At 47.0% G+C, this 24144-nt stretch overlaps 1 protein-coding gene across 1 annotated transcript in view; it reads left to right on the top strand.

Moving 5' to 3' along the window:
* The window catches only part of SLC38A7 (solute carrier family 38 member 7), a 124574-nt gene that overhangs the window by 64228 nt on the left and 36202 nt on the right, over positions 1–24144 (top strand). Inside the window, exons 6-7 of the mRNA XM_085639584.1 lie at positions 22055–22112; positions 22376–22490. Of these exons, the coding sequence (XP_085495710.1) occupies positions 22055–22112; positions 22376–22490 (173 nt within the window). The remainder of the gene's footprint in view (positions 1–22054; positions 22113–22375; positions 22491–24144) is intronic.

Raw genomic sequence — 24144 nt, 5'->3', positions numbered from 1 at the left:
TACACCAGGAGGAATTTGTGATCTTGCAGTAAAGGTGAAGGCAGCTTTCTTCGCTTTTCAGCAGTATGTTACACTAAATATGATCTGTAAAGCGGCCACATGAGCAGCGACACGCACTGTTCGTATTATGCTTTGGATGTCTGCTCTTCAGCTAGGCCACTAAAGTGTGTGGAATTGTTGATTTCTTCTGTGTGAAATCTTGCTGTTTGTCTGGGAAAAGGGAGGCAGGGATGTAAAAGTACAAGTTGTTGATGATATTTATTCTTTTACTCCTACATCTCGGCTGTGTTTGTAACTGATATGGGGGAGATAAAAGGAACAAAAGACAACCTTAATATGGCTGGTGTTTTAAGTGAGTGTGATTAAGTGTGGTGCCGCACATACTGTAGCCATCAACTGTCCTAGGAGGAGATCCAGTCCTTCAAAACGAAGGAGTAGCTTTAGTGCTACGAATAGAATAGTCCATGAGATGAGAACTTGTGTTTTATTAGCTCCGATTACAGACCACTTTAGCTGTTGGGAAGGCCTCATGTCTGCACACAAGACAACACAACGCGGACAACTGCAACACAGAATAAACAGTGAAGGGTTTTTGGCTGACCTCATTCAGCTTTGTGCTTGCAGTGCCCTATCTCCTTCAGCCACCGGTCATAGGGAAGTGCCCTTCACGATTTTGTTCAGCCTTTGGCATTTTGGGGGATGTTTACATTGCCCTCTTGATATTCTGCATTGATGATATAGCCAAGTAAAGTAGTCTATAAACCAAAAACCCTTCAGGATTTAAAGTGGAGGAACTAGAGGGATCATTGGATTAGGATTTGCAGCCTCCAAAACCATGGCACACAACAAAAAGCAAAACTCGATATACCAATGATAAACCCAGGGAGGATTATTTTTAATTCGTGGGGTGCGTAGAGTTTGTGTCCGGTCTGTATTTAGAGGTAACTTTAACAAAACACAACTTTTTTTCATGCTGAACTGTTCCTGTTGGAGCAGGGTCAAAAAAGATTTACATATGGCTGGCTCCATTTGAGGTGGGATGGTGGGCAAAAGAACAATGGATTGGAATGCTACCCCGAGCGATTGCCAGTGGTTAGACTCACTACAAACAATCTCCCATCGCCTTTTGTGTGTCGCTCTCTGTTGGAGCATCACTTTTTCAGTCCCAATCAAGTTTCTTGCTTTCCTTCTCGTAGAGCTGGGCATTTTCCTGCCCAGCAACAAATTCACTTCACCGTGTTTCCTATTGCCTTCACAGTCTAGAAGCCCTAATCCAACCTTTCCTGCATTTTTTCAGTGTTAGCCGTTTTCAACATACTCTGAATGCACAGACGGGCATATACTCACTATTTAGAGTACCTGTTTGCTCTCAAGACATGCCGGCACTGTTCCATTGTATGTATTGCTTCAGTGCTGAGAAGTGCTGATAATCTCCCTTTCGAATTAAATAAGTGTAGGTACTCCGTACCGGACAGTTCCTACCCATTTAAAGCACTGTCAAGAAATAAATTAAATTTTACATTATAAGTTTCCATCCCAGGTAAGGTGGCCAGACGTCCCAGATTTCCATGGAAAGTCGCGTTTTTTCAGGTTTTTTCCCTACACCTTTAAATTTAAATAAATAAATGTGCTGGTTTGGGAGTGAGGGTTGTATCAGCCGGTGCATTCGTTAAATGTTTTGAGGCCTCGCATTCCCTCATTTCCGCTCTGAGCATGGCGTTTTAACTCGTATCACTTTGGACATCAGGACATGAACCTAGGAATATTAGCTGACCTTATGTACCTTTTCATTACCCCCAAGTTCGAAACCTGTGTTTCTGTCTATATTATTCTTGATAAAAAAACCTTCAATTAATTAAGGATAACCTGTGATCCGAAGATCTTATTTCCATTCTTATCCTTGATACATTTAACCATATTCTGGTTCCTGTTTTCAGCAGTAAGCCAACACCTTCCCAACTCTCTCCCCATAATCAAATAAAGACATGTATGCTGCTGCAGCCTTTTCTTTTTGTATACGATCAAAACTGCACCGGCACTTGATCACAACAAATTATATCTTTGGCTCATTATGGTCTTTATCTAGAACTGCAGGAGTACTTGACCTTTAGGAAGCTTATTTTGCTCAGAGATAAAATGTGCGGTGACCCCTTCCCCCCCCCCCCCCCACACACACACACACACACACACACACAAAAGCTTTCAAAGCACCCACACTATACTAGGAGCAGAAGCTCCCACATTAACAGATATAAAATCTGCTAGGTGAATATTAATTTGTTTTATATTCTTCTTGTCCATTTTTAGGATTACTTTTGGGAATCAGAAACCTGAAGTGTTAGCAATAAGGGATTATGATCTGAAGTGATCTTGGGATACAGCTCAATTCTTGAATCCCCAAACAAACCCTGAGAGGCAAAAATCATGTCAATCCTGAAGTAATGACGATGGGGCACGGAGTAATATGTATACCCAGGATGGGCCGGTGAAGTATTCTCCACAGGTCTCCTAGGCCTTTCAGCTAGCTAACTCTTTAATAGACTGCCTAGTTTCAATCATTCATGGGGTAATAGTGCCATTTGTTGTATCCTGCTTTTAACTCCTGGTACAATTAAAGTAGCAGAGAAACAATAATTCTCTGGCCCAACGTTCTAGTTCAAAATTTAGCATATCTAACAGCTCTTGGATCATCTTTATTCGAGCCATACACACCGCTAGTAGTATAAACTTGGCTAGCCATCCTGAGAAATTGCCCATCTACCATACTGGTCAAATGCAGTACGTCAGACTTTACCTTTTGAAGCAGCGAAGACTTAAGATAGCTGGCCCTCGGAATGAGACCTGCTGAACTGTGCAAGAAATAATATTATAACCTAGTTGCTGAGGCATCGTCCTATCTTTAAATGCGTCTGGTGGGATGCAAAATGCCATATTTCAGTCTCTGCTTGTGGAGTATAGCTTTATTGTCAGCAAATTTGTGTTGCGCCTCCTGCACAGCCAAGGTGAAGTCCAGAAAGATGGAGATGGCAGACCCTTGATATTGTAAAGGGCCATGTTCCCGGGCCAATCGGAGTGCCGTGTCCGTGTAATTTAACAGGCGCGTGAGGAGGGGCACCAGGTGGGGGTTGAGGGCCCAATGTTCTATGGGCTCTCTCCACCATAAAGGTGGATGTAAAGCTTTGGCGATCAAAGATTCCAATAGGAAACGTTCCACAAAGTGATCAGGGCGGCCAATGTCTGTGGTTTCAGAGATCCCTAGAATACGAATGTTATTCCTGCGCGGTATTGCTTCCAGGTCTTCATTTTTGACAACCAATGCTTTAAGGAGCCTCAGTTTTTTTAAATTGTTTAATTAGGGACATTGCGCCATCCTCCAAGCCGGAGATATGTTCCTCCACACCATCAAGTCGGACATGGTGGCGATCAAGCCGTTCTCCCATGCTGTCTAAAAGGCCAGCTAGGATATCAAAACGTGTGTCAATGGAGTGGAAGCCATCGCACAGCTCCACCATGATGACAGTAGTGCCACTCAACTGTTCATTGGCCAGGATCTGCATCACCCTCTCCTCTGTATTCTATGGGGATTCCAGCTGTTCGGCCACTTTGGTACTTTCAAACTGGAGTTTACGGTACCTGGGATCCCCTCCCCATGATGTCCAGCACACAGATATAGTAGGCATTCAGATGCAACAGGGCGGTGTAAAGGCCGTAACCTAGGAAGAAATAGTGCGCCCAGCAGCGCACTCACTCTCTGTGCCGCTCCAAATCACCAGGGCCAGAGCTGGTCTTAAATAAGAGGTTGAGGCAATAGTAACAGCCCCCGATGTAGTAAGAACCATGGAGGATGGCCATGAGGGCCACGGGACACCAGCGATTGAGCTTAGGGAACTAGCAAGCAAAGAGGGCTTAACAGGTCCATCCAGGCACAGGGGCGCACAGCTGAGAATGCTTGTTGTGGACAGAGCAAGAGATGTAGGCAAGGAGGAACAGCCCCCCCGGCCCCAGAGCAGCGCCCACATCCTCATTATTGTGCTTAAATAGGTTAACTGGGTTGCACTGCAGATCAACAGGGAAGCAATACAGGCCTCCATTGTAGTGAGGCTCATGGTCAGCAGCAACGTCCCTTGCAAGTCCAGCACACCCCCTCGGTGCAGTCACCAGAGCTCATAGAGTGTTAACAGCGCTGGCTGTATGAGTAAGATCTAGTGCTGGGGGTGGCAGAAATGTGCTATTTAGTAGACCCCCGCAAACAAATGATGGACGGAATGCTTGACAATGCAAACATTCACCCCCAATCACAAGGATCTGGGTTTAGTCCATCATTCTTTTGCTCACCACACCACCCCAGTTTGGACCCAGCCATATGCAAATCAGTCTTGTCCCTGTTCCTTGTGGGAACAGTCCAGACCGAACTGCCAAGTCAGGTCCTCCCTGGACTGGGAACAAGCATCCTGGGACCGGTTTCTGGGTATTACCCTTCATCAGCCAGGCTAGCTTGAATCCAGTGGCACAGTGAGCAAGGGACACCCATCTGGGCATACCCATCCCACTTAGGGCGAAAAGTGCTAGGCAAACAAACCGGTCCTAGGATGCTTGTTTCCAATCCAGGGAGGACCTGGCCTGGCAGTTCGAGCTGGATTGTTCCCATTGGGTGCAGGGTCAAGACTGATTTGCATATGGCTGGGTCCAAACTGGAATGGCACGGTGAGCAAACAAAGATGGATTCAGGCCCAGATCTATGTACTGGGGTGAATGTATGACATTGTTCTGTATTCTGTCCATCAATTGTTCTTTTTGCATTTGTCACCCGAGTTTGACGGGTATGCCCAGAGGTGGGTCCTGTGCTCTCCTTGCCACTGGAGTCAAGCTATCCTGGCTGATGAGGGCAGTCCTAGGATGCTTGTTTCCAGTCCAGGGAATACCTTGCCTGGCAGTTCGGGCTGGACTATTCCCATTGGGCGCAGGGTCAAGACTGATTTGTATATGGCTGGGTCCAAACTGAAATGGCATGGTGAGCAAAAAAACGATGGATTTAGGCCCAGATCTCTGTACTGGGGTGAATGTATGACATTGTTCTGCATTCTGTCCATCAATTGTTCTTTTTGCATTAAGTAGACTCCAGCCGACAACCAAGCACCACAGCCCGATCCTTGCCGTCGATCAGTCGAATGTCAAAGGCCCAGAAGTAGATTCCAGCCGACAACCAAGCACCACAGCCCGATCTTTGCCGCCGATCAGTCGAATGTCAAAGGCCCAGAAGCTGAATCAGTCCCCCTAGTTAGCCAGGCATGACCGCACCGCTCAAATCTTACTGGCCAGGTACACTGCATCTCTTCATAGTTAAAGATATCAGCACTTCTAAGAGCGCCGCTTGAGTTCAGAGTGGCGGCACCCTCCGCATGCCGCTTTCCTCAAGTCGCACTGCCCGGTATGGCGTTCTTTACCGTGGGCCTAGGCTGATTTGTGTCACAGGTGGCCACACCTACAGCCCAAAAATGTGGGGAGGCTCCCTCGTTGGTGAAGAGAGGGTGGAGCAACTGACCCAGTGAGGTTCGGTGGCCTTAGAGCTTAGGCTTGCCCGTGGCTCCTGTCGCCACTGGGCCTCCGATGTGAATGCTAGGCCTCACCTTCCCGCTCAAGATTACTCCACTCCATGTCATCGCATCTGAACCATTGTGGCCACAATCCGCTTCTCCTGCAATGGTGCATCAGGATTCAGCTGTTTGGATGCATTTGGTTTGTGCTTACGGCCTGAAACCCATCTCTTAAGGGCTGATGGAGCACAGCTTCCCTGCAGAGCGTCCATCTTGGTCGACTGCATTGCCACGCCCCCAGGTCAAGGATGTAAAGTGAATGCCAAGATACTTGAAGGGGCCTGAGATAACCTCAGTCGGGTCTCAAGCTGTGATGGAAAGTAGAGGCCCCCCTCAAGTGTATGTATTGGGACTTTTCCCAATTATCGCGCAGTTTCACCGCATCAACATATACCTCCAACATTCTAATGAGGGACTGTAAAGTCATCTGAGGCGACTGCAGATGGAGCAGTATATTGTCAACATAGAGCGCTACTCTATCTCTTGGTGTTAGGGCCAGGAGAAGCCTTGAATTTGTGCATCTATTCTAATCCAGTTTTCTAGGGATTCGGCGACAAAAGCAACGGGGTCAGGGGGCATCCCTATCTCGTGTTGTGCTGAATAGGGAAAGGCATGGAAAGTGTCTCATATACCTGGAACATCACCATGGGGTGGTCGTAAAATGCTCTATTAAAGCAAGAAACGCAGGCCCAAAGTTCATGCGGCGGAGAATTTGAAGTACAAAGGGCAAGTGGACCATATCAAAAGCTTTTTCATAATCAATTAAGAGGAGCGTATCCGGACCCGATAGGTAGCCAAAGTGAAAAAAGGCCTACTGGAGTCTACGTAGGCAATGGTGCATGCTCCTACATGCCATTAAGCCATTTTGATCCTCATGGATCGACGTCCAAATACTGTGGCAAGCCACATTGCTATCATCTTTGGCAATATTTTGGATTCTGTGTTTAACAAGGAAATGGGCCGGTAAGAGGCACAAAGTGTCAGTAGCCTACCCGGCTTAAAAAGGGTGATAATGGTGGCCGGAGGTCAGGAGGAAGAGTTTCAGTACCCCTTGCTTCCTTAAAAAGGAGGAACACGTGAGAGGCTAGAAGGGAGGAGACTTTCTTAAAGAAATCTGCCGGAAAGCTGTTTGAGCCAGACATTTTCCCAAACTGAGAGACAGAGATGGCTATCTGCGCTTCCAATAGCATAAATGGTTCATCCAGCGCTGAGAGGTGGGACCGTGACAAAGAACAGATTGGGAGGTCGGCTGCAATAGAGTTGGTCTGTTCTAACTACAGCACGGAGTTGCTGCTATAGAGAAGGTAGTAATATTCCGCAAATGTGGCAGCAATCTCGGTTGAGTCGAACGTGAGGCGTCCATCACAGGTCTGAATCCCCGGGGCAATGCGGGGGTCTTCAGAACCACAGCAGAACGTTCCAGTGCAAGTATCTGGGACTCCCAAGATTGTAAGATCTCGTTCCCTATCACTTTCCCAACCGTGGACTGCCGCTAGTGTCGTACTGTGGATCACGGTCTTAAATGCTCCCCATAACATAGGTGGGGGAGGCCACTGTGTGTTGGGTTAAGTCAAAGTATTCAGCAGTGGCGACTTTCAGGAGATCCACCAAGGCGTCTTCCCTAAGCCACCAGACATTGAGCCCCCAGATACCCCTCTCCCCCTTGCAACCTGATCCCACCTGCAGCTCGACCGGGGCATCATCAGACAGCCCCTAGGGGAGGATACGAGTATGTTGCACAAGTGATAGGGAGTTTGTGTGCAGGAAGAAATAGTCCAGGCAGGAGAGCATCTTGTGGGAGGCAGAGCAGTGCGTGAACGCCCTATCCTGGGGGGTGCCACCTATGCCAGACATCTACAAGGCCCAAGGAGTGTGCCCACCTATGGAGCACCAGCATTCTAGAGGAGGGATCGCTGGAGAATGTGTCAAGTGTCCTATCCATAATTGCATTAAAATCGGCCCCTAGAATGAATGCCTCGTTGTGTCTGCAGCAGCACACTAGAAAGATCTGCTAGCATGGACATCACCAAAGCTGGAGGCACATATACCCTGCCTATGGTCCACCGCCCGCGCCCCAGTTTACCCTCCAGAGTAAGTTAGCAACCCTTGTGTCCCAAATTGATGACAACAAGATGGCAGTGATGTAAGAGTACTGCCACCCCTCTCGCTCTCCTGGCTAAGCCAGTGTGAAATACTCACATGTGACTATGGCAATCAAGAAAGGGGAAGTTGGCTTCCAACAGGTGGGTCTCCTGGACCAACAACACTGCCTGGGAGAGCCCGAACCGGCGTCTGGCAAGATTATTCCTGCCCATCAAGGTCCAATCTGGGCAGTGAGGATCCTCCACTAACCACTGAGTCTGACGTGTGCTGTGACCCTCAAGCCTCCTGGGATGCGGAAGGCCGTATGAGACCATCACCTTCGAGAGCCGCCTCTGTTACTGCTCCTGCGAGGGCTCCCACCCACCATATGCCATTCACTGCCCGGGGCAGGTTCTCTGCCTAGACATGCCATGGTGGGGTCAAGAAGTGAAGGCCGCTCCTCGACCCATCCACGCCCTGTCCGGGTGATCAAAGAAAAATATGTTACCCTGAAAGAGCACCTTCAGTTTGGCTGGTAAGAGGAGCATGTAATGGGGACCCTCTGTGATTGGACTGACTTGGTGTAATCCGGGAAAATTGAGGATTTTCGAAGATTCAAAGGGGGTGTGTCCCGCAAGGCGCACCAAGCGCAAGACCAGGGCCCTGTAGTTTAGAAATCTAGCAATGGTAGCCCTTGGCGGGGACCCAGGTGGCGGGCACCTTGATAGTTCCCTATAGACACCTTCAACAAGAAAACATGAGGATACCTGGTCAGCAGATAGGAAGCTCTGCAGCCAAGTTTCAAGGAATGTCTCCGGATTAGGCCCCTCGGCTCCTTCCAGGAAGCCCACAGAACGGAGTTTGTTGTGATGGGCGAGACCCTCCGGGTCATCAATAGGCAGCGCCATGTCCAATTTTGCAACTTGCACAGTATGAATAGTCTGCTGTAGAGCCTGTACGGTGTCCTCTAGGCCTGAAATAAGCCCCTCTGCCTCAGTGACTCAGCCGGTCATGTTATGCGAATCCTAATGGAGGAGCGAGACATCCGTCCGACTTCCCCAATTTTAGTCTTGTGGGCCGACCTGGACTCCTGAATTGCAAGTAGTAAGGCTACATTAACTACTGACTGCACCTGAGCCAAGGCCTCCATGGCTGGCTGGATCCACCCCCTTAGAGGATGGCGAGTCAGGTGGGTGCAGGGATTTGGCGTAGTGATCAAGTTTGCTCCGCCTTGTTGCAGGTTTATCCTTGGCCATTGTGGGGTGGTGCGTGAAGGAACTAGGCCCGCCAGACCCCCAACTGGGGCAGCACTCAACTCTGCCAATCACACAGGAATCTGCCCGACGGCCACCCGGGCTGTGCTGGGCCCATTAGACCCTTGTTGGAGATGGCATTAGGTACCCTAGGTACACAATGCCACATGCTGTCAGCAGGGAACACCCCTGTGATGGGGGGTGGGGACAACAGTAGCAGTCAAAGGCTGAGCTTTCGATAGCAGCTCTGGTGCACAGAGGCTGATTGGCCGGGGGCCTGGCGACCTCTAGACGGCTGCCACGGCAGCCCCGAAAGACCAGCAAGAAAGTTTCCCAGCAAACGTGCCAGGTAGACCCAAAGGCTCACCTCTCCAATAGGCCCACACAGGCCTGGGCGGCCAGGCACCCCCAGTTAAGGCCGTCCATATGCCCCTCCCTCCAGTGCCAGCTCACCGCCAGAAGGGACGCTTCCGTTGTCCTCTCCACCTGGGAGGGGGCGCCGCACCAGGAAGGTCACGGTGGCTCTCCAAGTGGCCTTCTCCATGTGCATCCACAACCTCCAGGCAATCACCCATCCCCGTGGTTGCAGTAGATGGCACTGTGGGGCAGGGTGATCATCGAGGGCACAAGCTCCAGCCCAACAGAGCTAACCACCGACTCCATGGCCAGGGAAGAAGATGGGGCCCATCAGCAGTGCGGCCCGCACCGATGCGACTCCGGGACCATCCTGAAATTCGTGGATTGTCCCCCCTCGGGCTTTCATAGGTCCAGGACCGGTCCGGAGTCCACCAGAAGTGAGCGACTAAGAGGTAGGGGCAGAAATACCAAAGTGGGGCTAGGATGGTGGATATTATGAGGAGCCGGCCAGGAGCTCGCTTAAGGTGGGCCACCATCTTGCGGCACCAGCCACGCCAGAGAAAAATACTCTTTGAGGCATTTTTGACAAAGTATTTACTGCATATTATCAAGTGCTAAACAATTCTGTAGAATCTCCTGATTTAATTGCATCTCGAGCCTTAACCAAATTAAAATCTACCCTAAAAGGGGTTGGAGCGCTAGTGTGTCAGATAGATAGTTAACTGCTAATTCTTAATGTACAATATACCCAGGAGTATATTGAAGAACACTCAAAAGACATCTTACATTTTTTTCTACTGTCTGCAACACATAAACATCGATACATCCCCATATATCACTTCCATATGTGACTGCAGAGGTACATTTAGCTTGATAGATCTTATTCACGGCCTGCAGTGGTTTCTTTCCTAGCCTGGAAGCAAACGCTGAAACTGAAAAATCCCTCATAAACATATTATTTTTAGTACCAACTATAGGAAGCCAAGTACACAAAGAATTAAGGGAGTAGTACGCTTTAAGATTAAAATTATTAAAATCTTCGCACTTATGTAACTCACAGCTTTAATATTTGAACCTGTGGTGCCCATGCATTTGTGAAAATACAAGATGCTCACATGTTCTCAGTGATTTTTATGGAGCAGGGTCCAAGCATATATGCACTTCACCCATATCAGCATAGGTGCCAGGATTCTATCCTAACACATTTTTCTTTTGCACACGAACCTATTTTCTCAAAGCTGCCATCTGGATTTAAAAGCTCTGTATCAATCACTGTATTAATAAAATCCTTTAGTTTTTTTTTTTTTTAATCACTTGCATACATTCAATTCAATTCAATTCAAATAGACTTTATTCGGATTTCACAAACCATCCATAAAAGCACATAAACAAACATTTTAAAATACACATCAAAAACTACAATTTTGGGCCGTCAGACATTACATGTAAGAATATAATTTATAAAAAGACAGCAATGAAAACACAAAAACCTACTAGCTGGGCTGTGCAAAATAAGCCATTGTACAACAGTAAATGAGGTTATACTTAGAAAATTGGCTCATAAATTTGTAATAATGAGGCTGAGTAATGTATTAAATTCCGACGAGACATGTTTTAAAGTGCAGAGTGAATGTTTAAACAGAGCTAATCAATTTTCAACGACCTGCGTGAGCATACAATGGCTTTAAGAAAGCTACTAACTCTAAAAATTAATTCATCAGATCCTAGCATTAAGAAGTGTCTATAGGCAAGGTTGTGGCTAAGCAAATCATATTTCTTACAGTATGGTATTAGATAATGTCTTGTGAATTTCATATAAAATCCACAGCCGAAGATAAAATGGGGCATACTCTGGGTTCCACCGCGGTCACAAGGACAATGTAGTTTTTCCAAATTTTTAATATAACCCAGTGGAAAGCAGATAAGATTTATAATGCTCCTGTCCCTGAATCTAAATAATAAACATCTGGTCCATCTGCCCAGTTTTTTACATAAATAGGGCTGGGGGGACATCGGGGATTCAATATGAGATTCCTGGATTGATAAATAGTCGACTGTGGATTGTTTCACAAAAACTGCTCTTTCCCTTTCACTCTGGAAATGCTGATAGAGTGCTCTTCTCACCAAATTTTTATGAGAGGCGTCAATCCTATCCGGATATGTGAACAAGTAACCGTAATTGACGCTCTTAAGGCTGCTCTCTACCGCATTAATCCATGGGATTAGGGCTACATTATCACTTTTCAGACAGTCTAAAATAATCTCACGAGTCAATGAAGCTGCAGAGTTTTGCCATATCCTTAGCCAAAATAATGCAGGTCTCGCTCTAATAAAATCCTCAACGTATTTTAATTTTAATTCATTGTGACATACAAAGGTCGGTGCACTAATAACTCCCCCCAGGATTTTTTGACAAAATCTGTTCTCTTCGCTCTGTATTGGTTTACAGTTTGAAAACCCCCAAACTTCTGCACCATATGTGCCAGTTGGGAGACATTGGGTTCGATAAATTTGTAATAGGCTAAGAACCACATCAGCCTGGCGCGGTTGGCGTAGGGAGGTGATAGAATTAATCGATTTTAAGAGTTTATTTCTCCCCATCGCCACATGTGGTTGCCACGAACCACTATTAGAGAATAAGAGACCCAGATAGGGGAAAGTGCATGTGCTTTTTAGGATGTTTGGACCTATCACAATCTTTGGGATTTTATAATTTTTAGGGCCGCAAGTCATGATAAACGATTTGTTAAAGTTAGTGCACAGCCCAAGATCGGACATATAATTAACGAATCCCGTTATTAAAATACGCAAAGCATTCGGAGTGCGGCCCATAAGGACCGCATCATCAGCGTAGAGTAATGCCGGGATAGGTTTCTTATTGATAATTGGAACGTCCTTTGTCAAATTGCACAGGGAATGAGTTAATTCATTGATGTATAAGATAAAAAGCAAGGGGGCCAAGACACAGCCCTGTCTTACCCCCTTGCCAATTAAAATCTCATTTGAAACCTCACCATCATTATTTAAACGAACTCGGGCTTTCAAGTTACGATGAAGATTGGCCAGAAAGTGAACTAGGGGTTCGTCTAAACCATAATTTAAAAGAATGGACCACAAGCGAGAGCGATTAACGAAATCAAACGCTGAACTTAGGTCCATAAAGCCAAAATACAGAGGAGATCGTTTAGCTCTCGTATATTTGGCCATTATGAGGTTAAGGTTTAGACATTGTTCCACCGTCCCAAGCTTGCTCCGAAAGCCAAGCTGGCAACGGTGGATGATGGAGTTTTCGTCTGCCCAGGTGCTTATTTTGTCAAACAAGACCCTACCAAGGACCTTCAGGGTGTTGTCGATCAAAGATATTGGACGATAACACCCCGGGTCCATCCTATTTCCCTTTTTAAAAATAGGCACAATGGTACTACAAGACCATGTGGGAGGGATAGATTCCTTACCTAAATTATTAAAAAGATTACAAAGTAGGGGGGCCCAAAACCATGTATTTGATTTTATCTGGTCGATGGACAGACCATCCGGGCCGGGGGCCTTGTTACCAGCACTATTTGCGATGGCTTCCTCCACCTCCTCTAGTGTAATGACTACGGTATCATCTGGGAAAGTATCCTCAGAAGGATTCCCAGCTGTAGCATAGAGCTTAGAAAAATGGCTGACCCATGAATCACCTGTGATATTACAATTTATCGGGGTGATGTTACTACCCAGGGCTCTCAAACTTTTTACTTCTTTCCAGAAGCCGGTGGTGTCTTTTAGGGCAGTTGTTTTGGTGAGATTATCCCAATGGCTTATTAGGAGCTCTTCAGTTCTGGTTTTTAAAACCTGTTTATATTTAAAACGTAATGAACTGACAAGGGAAATATCTCGGGGTTTAGCTTCAAGAGCTTTCCTAAGTTCTCTATTAGCCCTGGAACAATTGGTATCAAACCATCTTTGAATGTTTATATTATGTTCTATTACCGGTCTGGAAATAGCCCTTTTTATTGCTGCACATAGATCACAAAAGGATCTAGTAATATCAGGGCCACCAAATGTTAGGCAGTTGGAAATCAACAGGGGATTGTTCTTAATTACATTGGTTAAGATCTCTCGGTTATTAATCCCTCTCCAGATGATTCTTAGTCTATCAGTGGATACATTAATATTTTGAACTCCGACCTCACATAGACCTACAGGCTTTTTAATAGATTTAAGATGAATTACTAATGGTAGATGGTCACTGTATGGGCTACTGACAACCTTAGATTTAATTAACACTTCACTAAGGGGGGAAGAGGTAAACATATAATCAATCGTGGTTGAAGAACCACGACCAATATACGTGGGGGCCGGTACCTTTCCCTCATCAATTCCAAAATGGCCCATGACATCATCTAGATCTCTACTTTGTAAAAGATCCAACAATTCCGAGCCTCGTCTACAGGGCGGAGATGTAGTATAAATATGAGCATTAAAGTCTCCGCCAACACAAATACCATCGAATAAACCATATTTTTCACCATCCACAACATCATCGATAAATTTAAACAGTTCTAAAAAGGTGGGGTTAGGATGGTTGACAAAATCATTATTATAAAAATTTATAAAACAAATCTTTAACCTTGCGACGTATTTAACGGCTACCAGATTTTTACTAACCATATTTAGAGGTTCAATTTTCGTATCCTTAGAAATTTTTGCCCAGATAGATAGACCGCCACTTGGACGTCCCAAAGCAGGGGTTGGTACAATAAGATTGTGGCAAAAGAAACCCTCCAACAATTGGGTAGATGTACACCATGTTTCCTGTAACACTACCACATCAAAGTTACTTATCCAGGTAACCCATTCTTTGATTATCATCTTACCTGGAAGCCCTGCAATATTCCAACTAATGACACTTAGGGTGTCAGTTGATGGACTGATGGTAGAGGAAGTAGGAATAATGGGACAGTCTGAACAAGCTACATGTGGTAGGACTAATCTATCTGGACAAGGTTTATTGATGCGTATGGAGTTGACCGTATCCATAGGCACTGTGCTAACAACCTTATCCACTGTAATGGGAGGTGTTGATGGTTGTCAGTCTAAACTTTCTAAGTCCGATAAGGCAGAGAATCTATTAGCTGTAGGGATGGTGTAAGAGGCTGTCTGAATTGGTCTGTGGGGGGGCCTGTAAAAATAGCCCAAAGGGTGAAGGCTTATTATAGTGGATGTACTGGCATAGATGTTACGTGTGTCCATAAAATATTTCACAAAGTTCGGATGTCTAAAGTTAATCACTATACAATCCCCGCTAATATTTTTCTGTTGTGGCCCTACCCAACTTACCCTACGGGTTAGTATGATTTCATTTGATATGTTCCATCTTGCCCCTTTATGTTTTGTCAGCCAATTAATGCATTTATTATGTAGTTGTACCCATGACTCACTTTGGCCTTCTTTTAGAGCAGGTACGCCAGCTAACACTAAAACATATGGGCAAGATTCTGGGGGTAAGTTGAGGAACTGCCCTAAATTATTAGCAGATCTGTTTCTTACTAATGGGCCTCCGCCAGTACTTATGTCATCCAGAGTAATACCTATCCTGTCTGTTCGGGAGGCTAGCGGGGTCTTGGCATCCGGGATAGGGGTACCAGTTACTGTTCCTTCTAGACCAGGGGGGTCATGATCAGAGCCCGTGGACAATGTAGGTACAATGTTAGCAGAGGTACTGTTAGGTGACACAATTTTATCAACAGTAAGGCCTTGCATATTTACACGGCTGGGATCAATGGCGACATTCTGATTCCCCTCCCTCAGATCCTTACATAAAGTTTCTAATTTACTCATAATTTTGTCACCTCGAACAACGTCTAAGCTAATAGATCCTTTCCTTTTTATTTCCTCTTTTTTAACAAGGTTTTCGATTTTGTCCAGTCTCTTAAAAACAGTATTAAATTGTTTAACTATTTGAATTTCGACTTGTTTAAAAATGGTATCAACAATTGTTTCTATCAGGTTGCCATTGAATTTGAGTAAAGAGTTTTGATCGGTGGCCTCAGTCTGAGTACTGACTGTATTAACGCTACTCTCCTTGGATAACATAGAGACTCTACAAATACTTTTGTCCGCAGTTGGAGACTCTAATCTTCGTGTGAGAGTAGTAGGTCTCTCCGATCCTTCATCCAATGGAGATGAGGAGAGTAGTGAGTCCTCAATGGCACTTGATGTTACTATTTCACAATCTTTGGCTTTATCTTTGTTCCACAAACTCTGTGGCGTTGGTTGATTTCTACATCGACCTAGTTGTTTCCTTTTATTTACTATACATTTCACTGGGCCTCTCTTACGTTTCTCTCTTGCAAGTTTGTTGGAGCGTGGCGTTTTGTCTAGTGCTGGTTCCGCTTGACAGTCTGTTACAACAGTAGTCCGCAAACTTGATTTCCCAGTGGTCATACTTAGAGTGTCCACGTTACTATTTGTTTTAACAACTGTTACTATGGGGGAGAGGGGGAGGTCCAGGTTGGATAAAGCCTTAGGTGATTGTGAACATGGCACAGTAGTAGTAGTGGTGGGGAATCCAAAAGACATTCTACGTTCAGTGTCAGCGATCTCATTTGTAACCATGGTGAGAGCATTAGCCAACAGTGCATCTATTGATGTGGACGAATCAACAGGGGCGGCAGTAACAGTGCATGTAGTTTTCGTGGTACGTTTACCCATGCTTAGAGTAGTTACCTGTTTCGTATGTAGACTCAAGGGGGATGGCCCAGCCCGGCCTCTTCCGTCCACTGAGGGCCACAGAGGGCCCGCCCTTTGCCCGGGCTTAGCCCGGCGCGGTCCCGCGCGCGTCCCGCGAAGCGGGTCTCTCTGCGGTTTATGGCGCCTCCTGGCGCTTGCACCGCGTCAGCTGGACGCGCCGCCGCTGAGGCTGCCGGGAGTTGCAGTCCCGGGGCGGCGACGCGGAGGATGGTGCTTGGTGTTGTCCCCGCTAGACTCTTGGCGGTGGCGGCGTTAGTGCGTCGGCAATGGCGTGGCTCTCAGGTTAGTACTCGCTCTGGCAACTTCCCCCCCGCTCCGCCGGTCTCTCTGCGGTTTATGGCGCCTCCTGGCGCTTGCACCGCGTCAGCTGGACGCGCCGCCGCTGAGGCTGCCGGGAGTTGCAGTCCCGGGGCGGCGACGCGGAGGATGGTGCTTGGTGTTGTCCCCGCTAGACTCTTGGCGGTGGCGGCGTTAGTGCGTCGGCAATGGCGTGGCTCTCAGGTTAGTACTCGCTCTGGCAACTTCCCCCCCGCTCCGCCGGTCTCTCTGCGGTTTATGGCGCCTCCTGGCGCTTGCACCGCGTCAGCTGGACGCGCCGCCGCTGAGGCTGCCGGGAGTTGCAGTCCCGGGGCGGCGACGCGGAGGATGGTGCTTGGTGTTGTCCCCGCTAGACTCTTGGCGGTGGCGGCGTTAGTGCGTCGGCAATGGCGTGGCTCTCAGGTTAGTACTCGCTCTGGCAACTTCCCCCCCGCTCCGCCGGTCTCTCTGCGGTTTATGGCGCCTCCTGGCGCTTGCACCGCGTCAGCTGGACGCGCCGCCGCTGAGGCTGCCGGGAGTTGCAGTCCCGGGGCGGCGACGCGGAGGATGGTGCTTGGTGTTGTCCCCGCTAGACTCTTGGCGGTGGCGGCGTTAGTGCGTCGGCAATGGCGTGGCTCTCAGGTTAGTACTCGCTCTGGCAACTTGCATACATTCATTAGTGGCTCTACCCAGAATATATGTGAAGGAGAAAGAGTGCATTCTTATGCCCAAATTGTGGATACCTGCAGTGGTGTACAGTTCTGGTTGTGTATTTTGGCATTATTATCAGCAAAATGGTCTAGTGTGCATTTCTGTATGCAGTGCCCTCAGTTGTGCTGTGCCTGTTAGTTTGCTGCTGCTTGCACTACCACACTCCCACGAATTGCAACTATCAAGCAACATAACAGCGTGAGTTTAAGGAATGCAGCAGTCTGCTTATCTTAGCCAATGTAAGGCAAGAATGATGGAGGGCCTCTTAGGATGACTGCAAGGCTCCTAACTTGGATTCAGGCTATATGTACCTGACTTCTGACCTTAAGGAGGCCCTGAAAGACATCAGGAGCTGAGATAACATCCATAACGCTGTCTAGGTTGCCTCATCATCATCTCTACAGCTTGTGGCTGATTCTGTTGGAGTGAAGATTTCCAGAAGCGCTGTGTAGGGAGGTGCCTTGTCAGCTTCATTGAGGGATTTATTCCTCCCTGCTTGGGTTGGTCCTGGTTAAAGCAGAGGAGTTGATAATAGCTTTTTAGACTTCTTTATTTTGACCATGTAATAGACACCTGTACTGTGCCATGGTGTATAGTGGAACTTCATGGATTCCTCTGCACTTACTATGCAGTGCTCCAAGACTGCGTCTCCGGGCTTGAGAGTGATCTGGTTCCTGGCCAGCATGGGACATGTTCAATTGCTAGATCGCCAACTTAACCATCTGCTCCCTTGGGGTTTAAGGAAGTGGGCACCATAGCCACTAAACATAGGCACTGAATTTCTTAATAGCTCCCTCACACCAGGCTCTTTTACAACTTCGAATTACATTAACAACACGTTGATGATTGCTATAGAGTGTCTTACTGAGCTTAGAGACTAGATGGTCCCTTGAGTTTTTCTAAGGGAGCACAGTGCTAACTCTTGTGGAACTTGGCTTAAGCTCTCTGAAATCTCAGTTATTGTGTGTTTGCAGGGGGATAAAGCTCTCATCAAGCCTCTTGGAAAGGACTATTGCTTGAACAAGATCTTAGGAATGCTACATATCCATTTGCTTAATTATCAATTTAAAATCTCATTGGTAGCATTCTTTGAATCGGTTGTCCTTGTATTGCCCCAGATTCATGCAATTCTGTCCATGGCACTATATTTTATGATCTAACAATGTCTGCTGCTGAGATTCTCATGCCCAGACAATTGATTGTCCCTGTCCTCACTTCTGAGATAAAACTAAGTGGTAGAGCTTTCATTCTGCACAAAGATTATACAAGACCAGGCTCATGCCTGGGTTGGAAGTTCAGAATAGAGCATTTTATCTATGAACAATAAATAAAGGCTCTGCTGTATTCTGCTCGCCCCCCCAAGGACACCATGGCGGCTCTGCTAGGATGTGCGAATGTCCAGCTCTCCTGCCTCACCCGGGCGGAGATGACGGATCTGGATCTCCCCTTTACCTTGGAGGAGATACAGGGGGCCATCTCCTTGCTGAATCCAGGAAAGACGCCCGGGGCAGGCGGCTTCCCACAGGAGTACTACACGGCCTACAGAGACTTGCTGGTGCCCCAACTGGTAGAGCTCTGCCAGCATGTCGCTGAGGTGGGATCCTTTCCCCTAAGACCGACGTGGCCACTGTTGTTGTAATCCTGAAGTCCCAACCACCCTCTGCCGCTTTTGCAGATTACCTACCGATTTATTTAATCCAAACTGAAATGAAGATCTTCGCCACAGCCCTGGCCCAGCGTCTCCGTCCCCTCTTGCACAAGTCGATCCTTCCGGACCAGTGCCGTTCCATGCCAGCCCGTGGCACCAGGCACTGCATACGGCACCTCCACCTCACCCTAGCCCACCGCCATTGCCTAACACCGTATCTTGCCCTCCTTCTTATAGACTTTGAGAAGGCTTTTGACACAGTGGACTGGCGATACTTAGAGGACATTCTCCTGATGATGGGCTTCAGTCCCCACTTCCGCCGTCTTGTCCGGGTTCTGTATTCCAGTCCCAAACCCAGGGTCCTTATCAACAGTGCCATCTCGGAAGAGTTCCCAAACCGGAGAGGTACGCACCAGGGGTGTCCCCTCTCACCCCTCTTATTTGTGCTGGCGATGGAACCCCTTGCTTGTCTCATACGAAGCAACTCCCAAATCCGGGGTTGGTCCTGGGATTCCCATCATGTGGACAAAATCGCCCTCTACGCGGACGATGTCCTGCTCTTCTTGGTAGATCCAGAATCTTCCGGTCCCCAATGCCTGAAGGTGCTTCAGGCCTTGGAGGGTGTCTCTGGTCTGCGGCTCAACCCGGCTAAGTCTACCCTGATTCCCCTCCACCTGTCAAGGGATTGCTTTGATTGGCAGTTGAGCATCCCCATCAGGAGACTATCGTTCAAGTACCTTGGTATTTGGGGGCCTCTGCACCCAGAGCTGGAATGGATGCTTAATATTACCCCCCTGGTCACGAAAGCCAATAACGACCTCAAACGTTGGCAGACTCTACCACTTAACCCCCTTGTAAGAGGGGCTCTTTTTAAAATGATGACCCCCCCCCTGCTTCCTATGCATCATTCAGAATACCACCTTTCACCTCCCTGGAGGTTGGTTCCGAGAGTTCGACGGGGTGATCACGAGGTTTCTGTGGGGGGGGAGGAAGGCCGTGTATTGCCCTAGCCCCTGCAGGATCCCACCCTTTGATGGAGGCATGGGCATGACGAATCTCTATTACCTGGCTACCAGACTCCTCGTTATTCATCACTGGTTTACTGTGGGGTGGTCTGACCCGGCCTATTGGAAAGAACTAAGAGATATGGACTTTCCACATATTCAAGCCTACTTGTACAGGGCCCCCATACCACAGACAATGCAACCAATCACTAGAGGGGTCCTGGTGCCCTGGTGCTCTGCGACACACACGCTGGGATAAGAGACTCAGTCAATATACACCTCTCTGGCAAGGCAAGTGGTTGCCAGAGTTGTCGACCCTCGCAGGTTTCCGGCAGTGGGACCACGTTGGGATTTCTCTGCTTGGAGATGTTTGGGTGGGGGATAACATCAGGGCCTTCCCTGACCTACAGCAACGCCACACCCTCCACACCTCACAATTTTACAAGTACTTGCAACTCTGCCACGCCCTCACTGTATATATCCCAATAGGTACATCACTACCCCAGTTTAACCTGTGGGAAGCACAAGTCATGATGGGCAATCTGGGTAGGGGAGGGGTGTCACAGTTATACCGTTCCCTGGTGATCAATGGTCCAACCTCTTTGGACTCACTTCAGGCCGCTGGAAGGGATGGCTGGGCCCCCTAGAAGATGCGGACTGGTGCGATGCCCTTATGGCCCCCCAAAACCCTTACGACCTCCTCTAAACTCCGCCTCATTCAACTCTATTATCTCCACACGGCCTATCTTACTCCCGAGCGCCTACACAAGGCAGGGCTGCGCCAATCCCTGGACTGCAATAGATGCGGCCCAGCTCCGGACGACTTCTACTACATGGTCTGGCTTTTCCCAGGCCTTGACCCATTCTGGGCCGGGGTGGAATCTGGGCTCACACAGACCTTGAGTTGGCAGGTTCCACATAATCTCTTATGTCTTTTCCTGGATGTATTTGATGGTTTGGACGGCTCTAGAGCGGACAAGCATTTTCTGGGAATGGCGGTCGCTGTGGCTCAATGAGATATTGCAGCGGCCTGGGCCCAGCCCAACCCCGCTACCCTGCGAAAGTGGCGCCGGGGAGTGGATTGGTGCGCAGCCCAGGAGGAGCACCTCTTTGAGGCACGTGGTTGTCCTGCGAAGTTCCATAGGGTATGTGGCAAATGGTTAAACCTACTGTTTTAAACTATCGGCTTTGGCTCCCCCATGTAGCGGGGTGCTTTTTTTCCATCCTGGGTGGCTTGCATAAATGCTCCTATGCTAACAGTGGGGGATGGGGGTTTCTGCCTGCTGGAGATGGAATTGACTTTACTGTGTAAGATGGATGCTGTCATTTTGTTTGCTTGTTTTTTTTCCAAATGATAATAAAAATCGATTATCAAAAAAAGAACAAGAAACAAAAGTGAATATGGTACTGAACATGGTTTCACCTTCCCCCTGGGGTCACAATATATGATCAGTAGTCCTAAGTATTGTGGAATTCAACCTTGAGCAGAGGCCACTCAAAGTACATGCCTCACTGTCTGCACCTCATAATCCTCACTTTTAGATACATACACTCAACTATGCTTCCATTTTGGCATTCATCCAGACTAGTGGAATTATTTTTGTTGATTTGTAGACAGTGGGCTCCTGTACCTATCTGTACTTCCTTCTAGGACTAATCTACAGGTTTGTTTTGACCAGTTTGCTTGATATCGGATACTCACTGCGGTATTGAACACCTATCTGTCCCTTTCTAATGCTTCTTTTTACCCACAGCTGGTGTGTCTGTATGTAACTTATATTCCCCATCACCCTGGTATCGCCCCAGGGCACAGACTTAATAGTATTAAAAATGCACATATGTTGTGAGTGTGGTCGCAATTGGAAGAGACTTGGTGGTGTGGCGGGGCGCAGCCAACTAGTATGAAAGTTTGCCATTTGCTGCCTTTATGGGAGCACTAGTGTGTTTCTACTACTTTCAACTCCAATTTCTCTAAGCGATCTTTCCTTTTCTTTCCACTACTGATTATTTTCGGACTTGCAAAAGGTTTTGCAGAACTGTGACTGTCATATGCATTCTGTTTATCGCCTTGAAGCCTTCTTATAAGTAAACTCTCTTGAAATGAAATGGTATTTGTATTTATACAGTGCTTACTATCCCTGATGAGGCATTGAAACGCCACTCTGGAACCCAAAGGTGAATTAGTGGTGGATTAGTAGAGGGAAATATAAATTGTTATTATGAGTGGTGTTAGACATGTGAGTCATAGATTGGTGGTTTGCTTAGATTTAGGGAGATCCGTTACCTTTTTTGCCCTCTGCAGTGGGAGGAAAATATTCAAATATAAATAGAATAAATAAACGGTTGATGAAAACATGCTTTCTTTCACAGTCCGCCCTCCTGGATGTCTGTGTTTAACGCCATGCCCACTATCTGCTTTGGATTCCAGGTACATCTCTTCCTTAATTTATCACATATGTCTGGCTGTTGCGTGCCTTTGTTTGGGGGTTTTGACATTGTGTCTGTATGGCATTTAACTTTGTATTACATGTCTCTCTCATCTGCTTCCCTTCTTCTCTCCTCACTGCCCATTATCTCTTTCTCTCCACTTTCTTCCTCCATGTGTCACTTGCACTCATGCACATTGCATTTACTCATTTACTCCCAATCTTTCTTCTGGTTTTTTCCTCTTGCCATTCTTTGTCTTGGCAGTGTCACGTGAGCAGCGTGCCGGTATTTAACAGCATGAAGCGTCCTGAGTTGAAGACTTGGAGTTGGGTCGTGACCACTGCCATGGTTATTGCACTTTTTGTATACACAGGAACAGGTGAGGTGCTCTCTGTACATTACTTGTGAGTTCTCTTGCGTTATATCCCAAAGTGTGTTTAAACATTTTCTCACAGCGTTCTCCTTTACTCTAGTCTGAAAACCACAGCACTCTCTACCTTCCTTTGCGCATCCATAAGCCTTAAATCACTGTAGGAATTTTGGCACTCTAAGCTCCTCACAATGATACCAAATGTAATTTGCCAGAATGTCAGCATTTTGTCATTGGTAAGCTCAAGTCAACATTTTTTAATTTTAGACCAGAATAAGAGTCATTTGATATCAAATAAAGAACTGTTTTCCTCTTTCACAGTAACTGGACATTCAGTTGGAAAGAGCAGCAGGCGGTCATTATTTCAACAGTAGATTAAAGAGAGAGAATTTACACGAGGTTCAACTAGAGTTTGAAACTCTAACTTTTATACATTGTAAACTCTGGTCTGATAGTGGACTGGTTTCTCTAATGTCTATGTCATATAATCATCATTACATCAGATCACTAGACAACGGCTTCTTAAAATGATGAGTTGTGTGGTCGACAGAAAGCTTTGATGGGTTTGTCTGATGATGTAGTGAGATCTATCTACTTTACGTTAAGTTTGTAATGTGTAAGGAAGAAGTGGAGTCTCAGTGGTGAGCCAAATGTGAGTGACGTCAATGAAATATTTGAGAAAAATTGTCTTATGTGAGGAGCTTGTTTAGCAAAACACACAAGATGATGGTCGGAATGTTGCACAATGGCCATCACGTCCATCAATTGTTCTTTTTGCATTTGTCACTGGGAGCCTGTTTAGCACTCACGCGGGTCTTGGTCCATTCAGAACACTGGAGAGAGTAGAAAAGTGAAGAGAGTACAATATAGACAAGAAGAGTAGAGGAAAGGAATGAACTTTGTTATCTTATGGTGTTTGCTGGTGTGTTAGTTAGGTCTCTCTTAGGCTGTTTTGAAATGAGACCGGAGAGGAAGTAAGAGCTTAAGTGAAAGCACTTCGAAACATAAAGAAATTGACATATATATGTGTTTTCATGAATATCCTGCCACCTTCAAGTTAGTACACAAGTTAATAAGTACAATTAAAGAAGGCTGGTGACATTTTTCTGGGGAGTGATTGAACATAGTGGTCTCTCAAATAGCTGCTGATGGGGGGACGGGACATGACTGCATCTGTGCCAGATGTAGCTGACTTCTTTTGGGGCTGCATACCTCGATGGTAGCTTTGTTGCCCATCAGCAGGTGTTTCTGGAACCTGCAGCTTCTTTTCTTGACACCATGACTTGGGCATCACTGGGAGGTCTCATGGACATGTTTCTGGCAGTCTCTACCCCCCCCCCCCCCCCCCACCCCATGTCCACAGTACTAGAGATGGTTACCAACCCTTCGCCCCTTAAGCTGATCACGCGCATCCATGCTGGTATGCAGAAGGCCGAGCCGATCCAAGCAACCTCTGCCCGCCAGACTTGGTTGGATGAGATTAATGTGGTGATAAGTGAGGAACAATGGACTCCCTGCTGCTCCCAGTCCAAGGCCCTATCCCTGAACTACAGGTTGCACTTCCTTCACTTTAAATTTTTACACAGAATCTACCACACGCCTGCATATTTGCTTCAAATGTGTGTCATTGAAGAGGTGCGCTGCACAGCGCTACATGCTGATT

Source organism: Triturus cristatus, chromosome 12 (assembly GCF_964204655.1).
Source record: "Triturus cristatus chromosome 12, aTriCri1.1, whole genome shotgun sequence".
Classification (NCBI taxonomy): domain Eukaryota; kingdom Metazoa; phylum Chordata; class Amphibia; order Caudata; family Salamandridae; genus Triturus; species Triturus cristatus.
The sequence above is the reverse complement of the archived record's forward strand: the minus strand, read 5'-3'. Positions and strand labels throughout refer to the sequence as shown.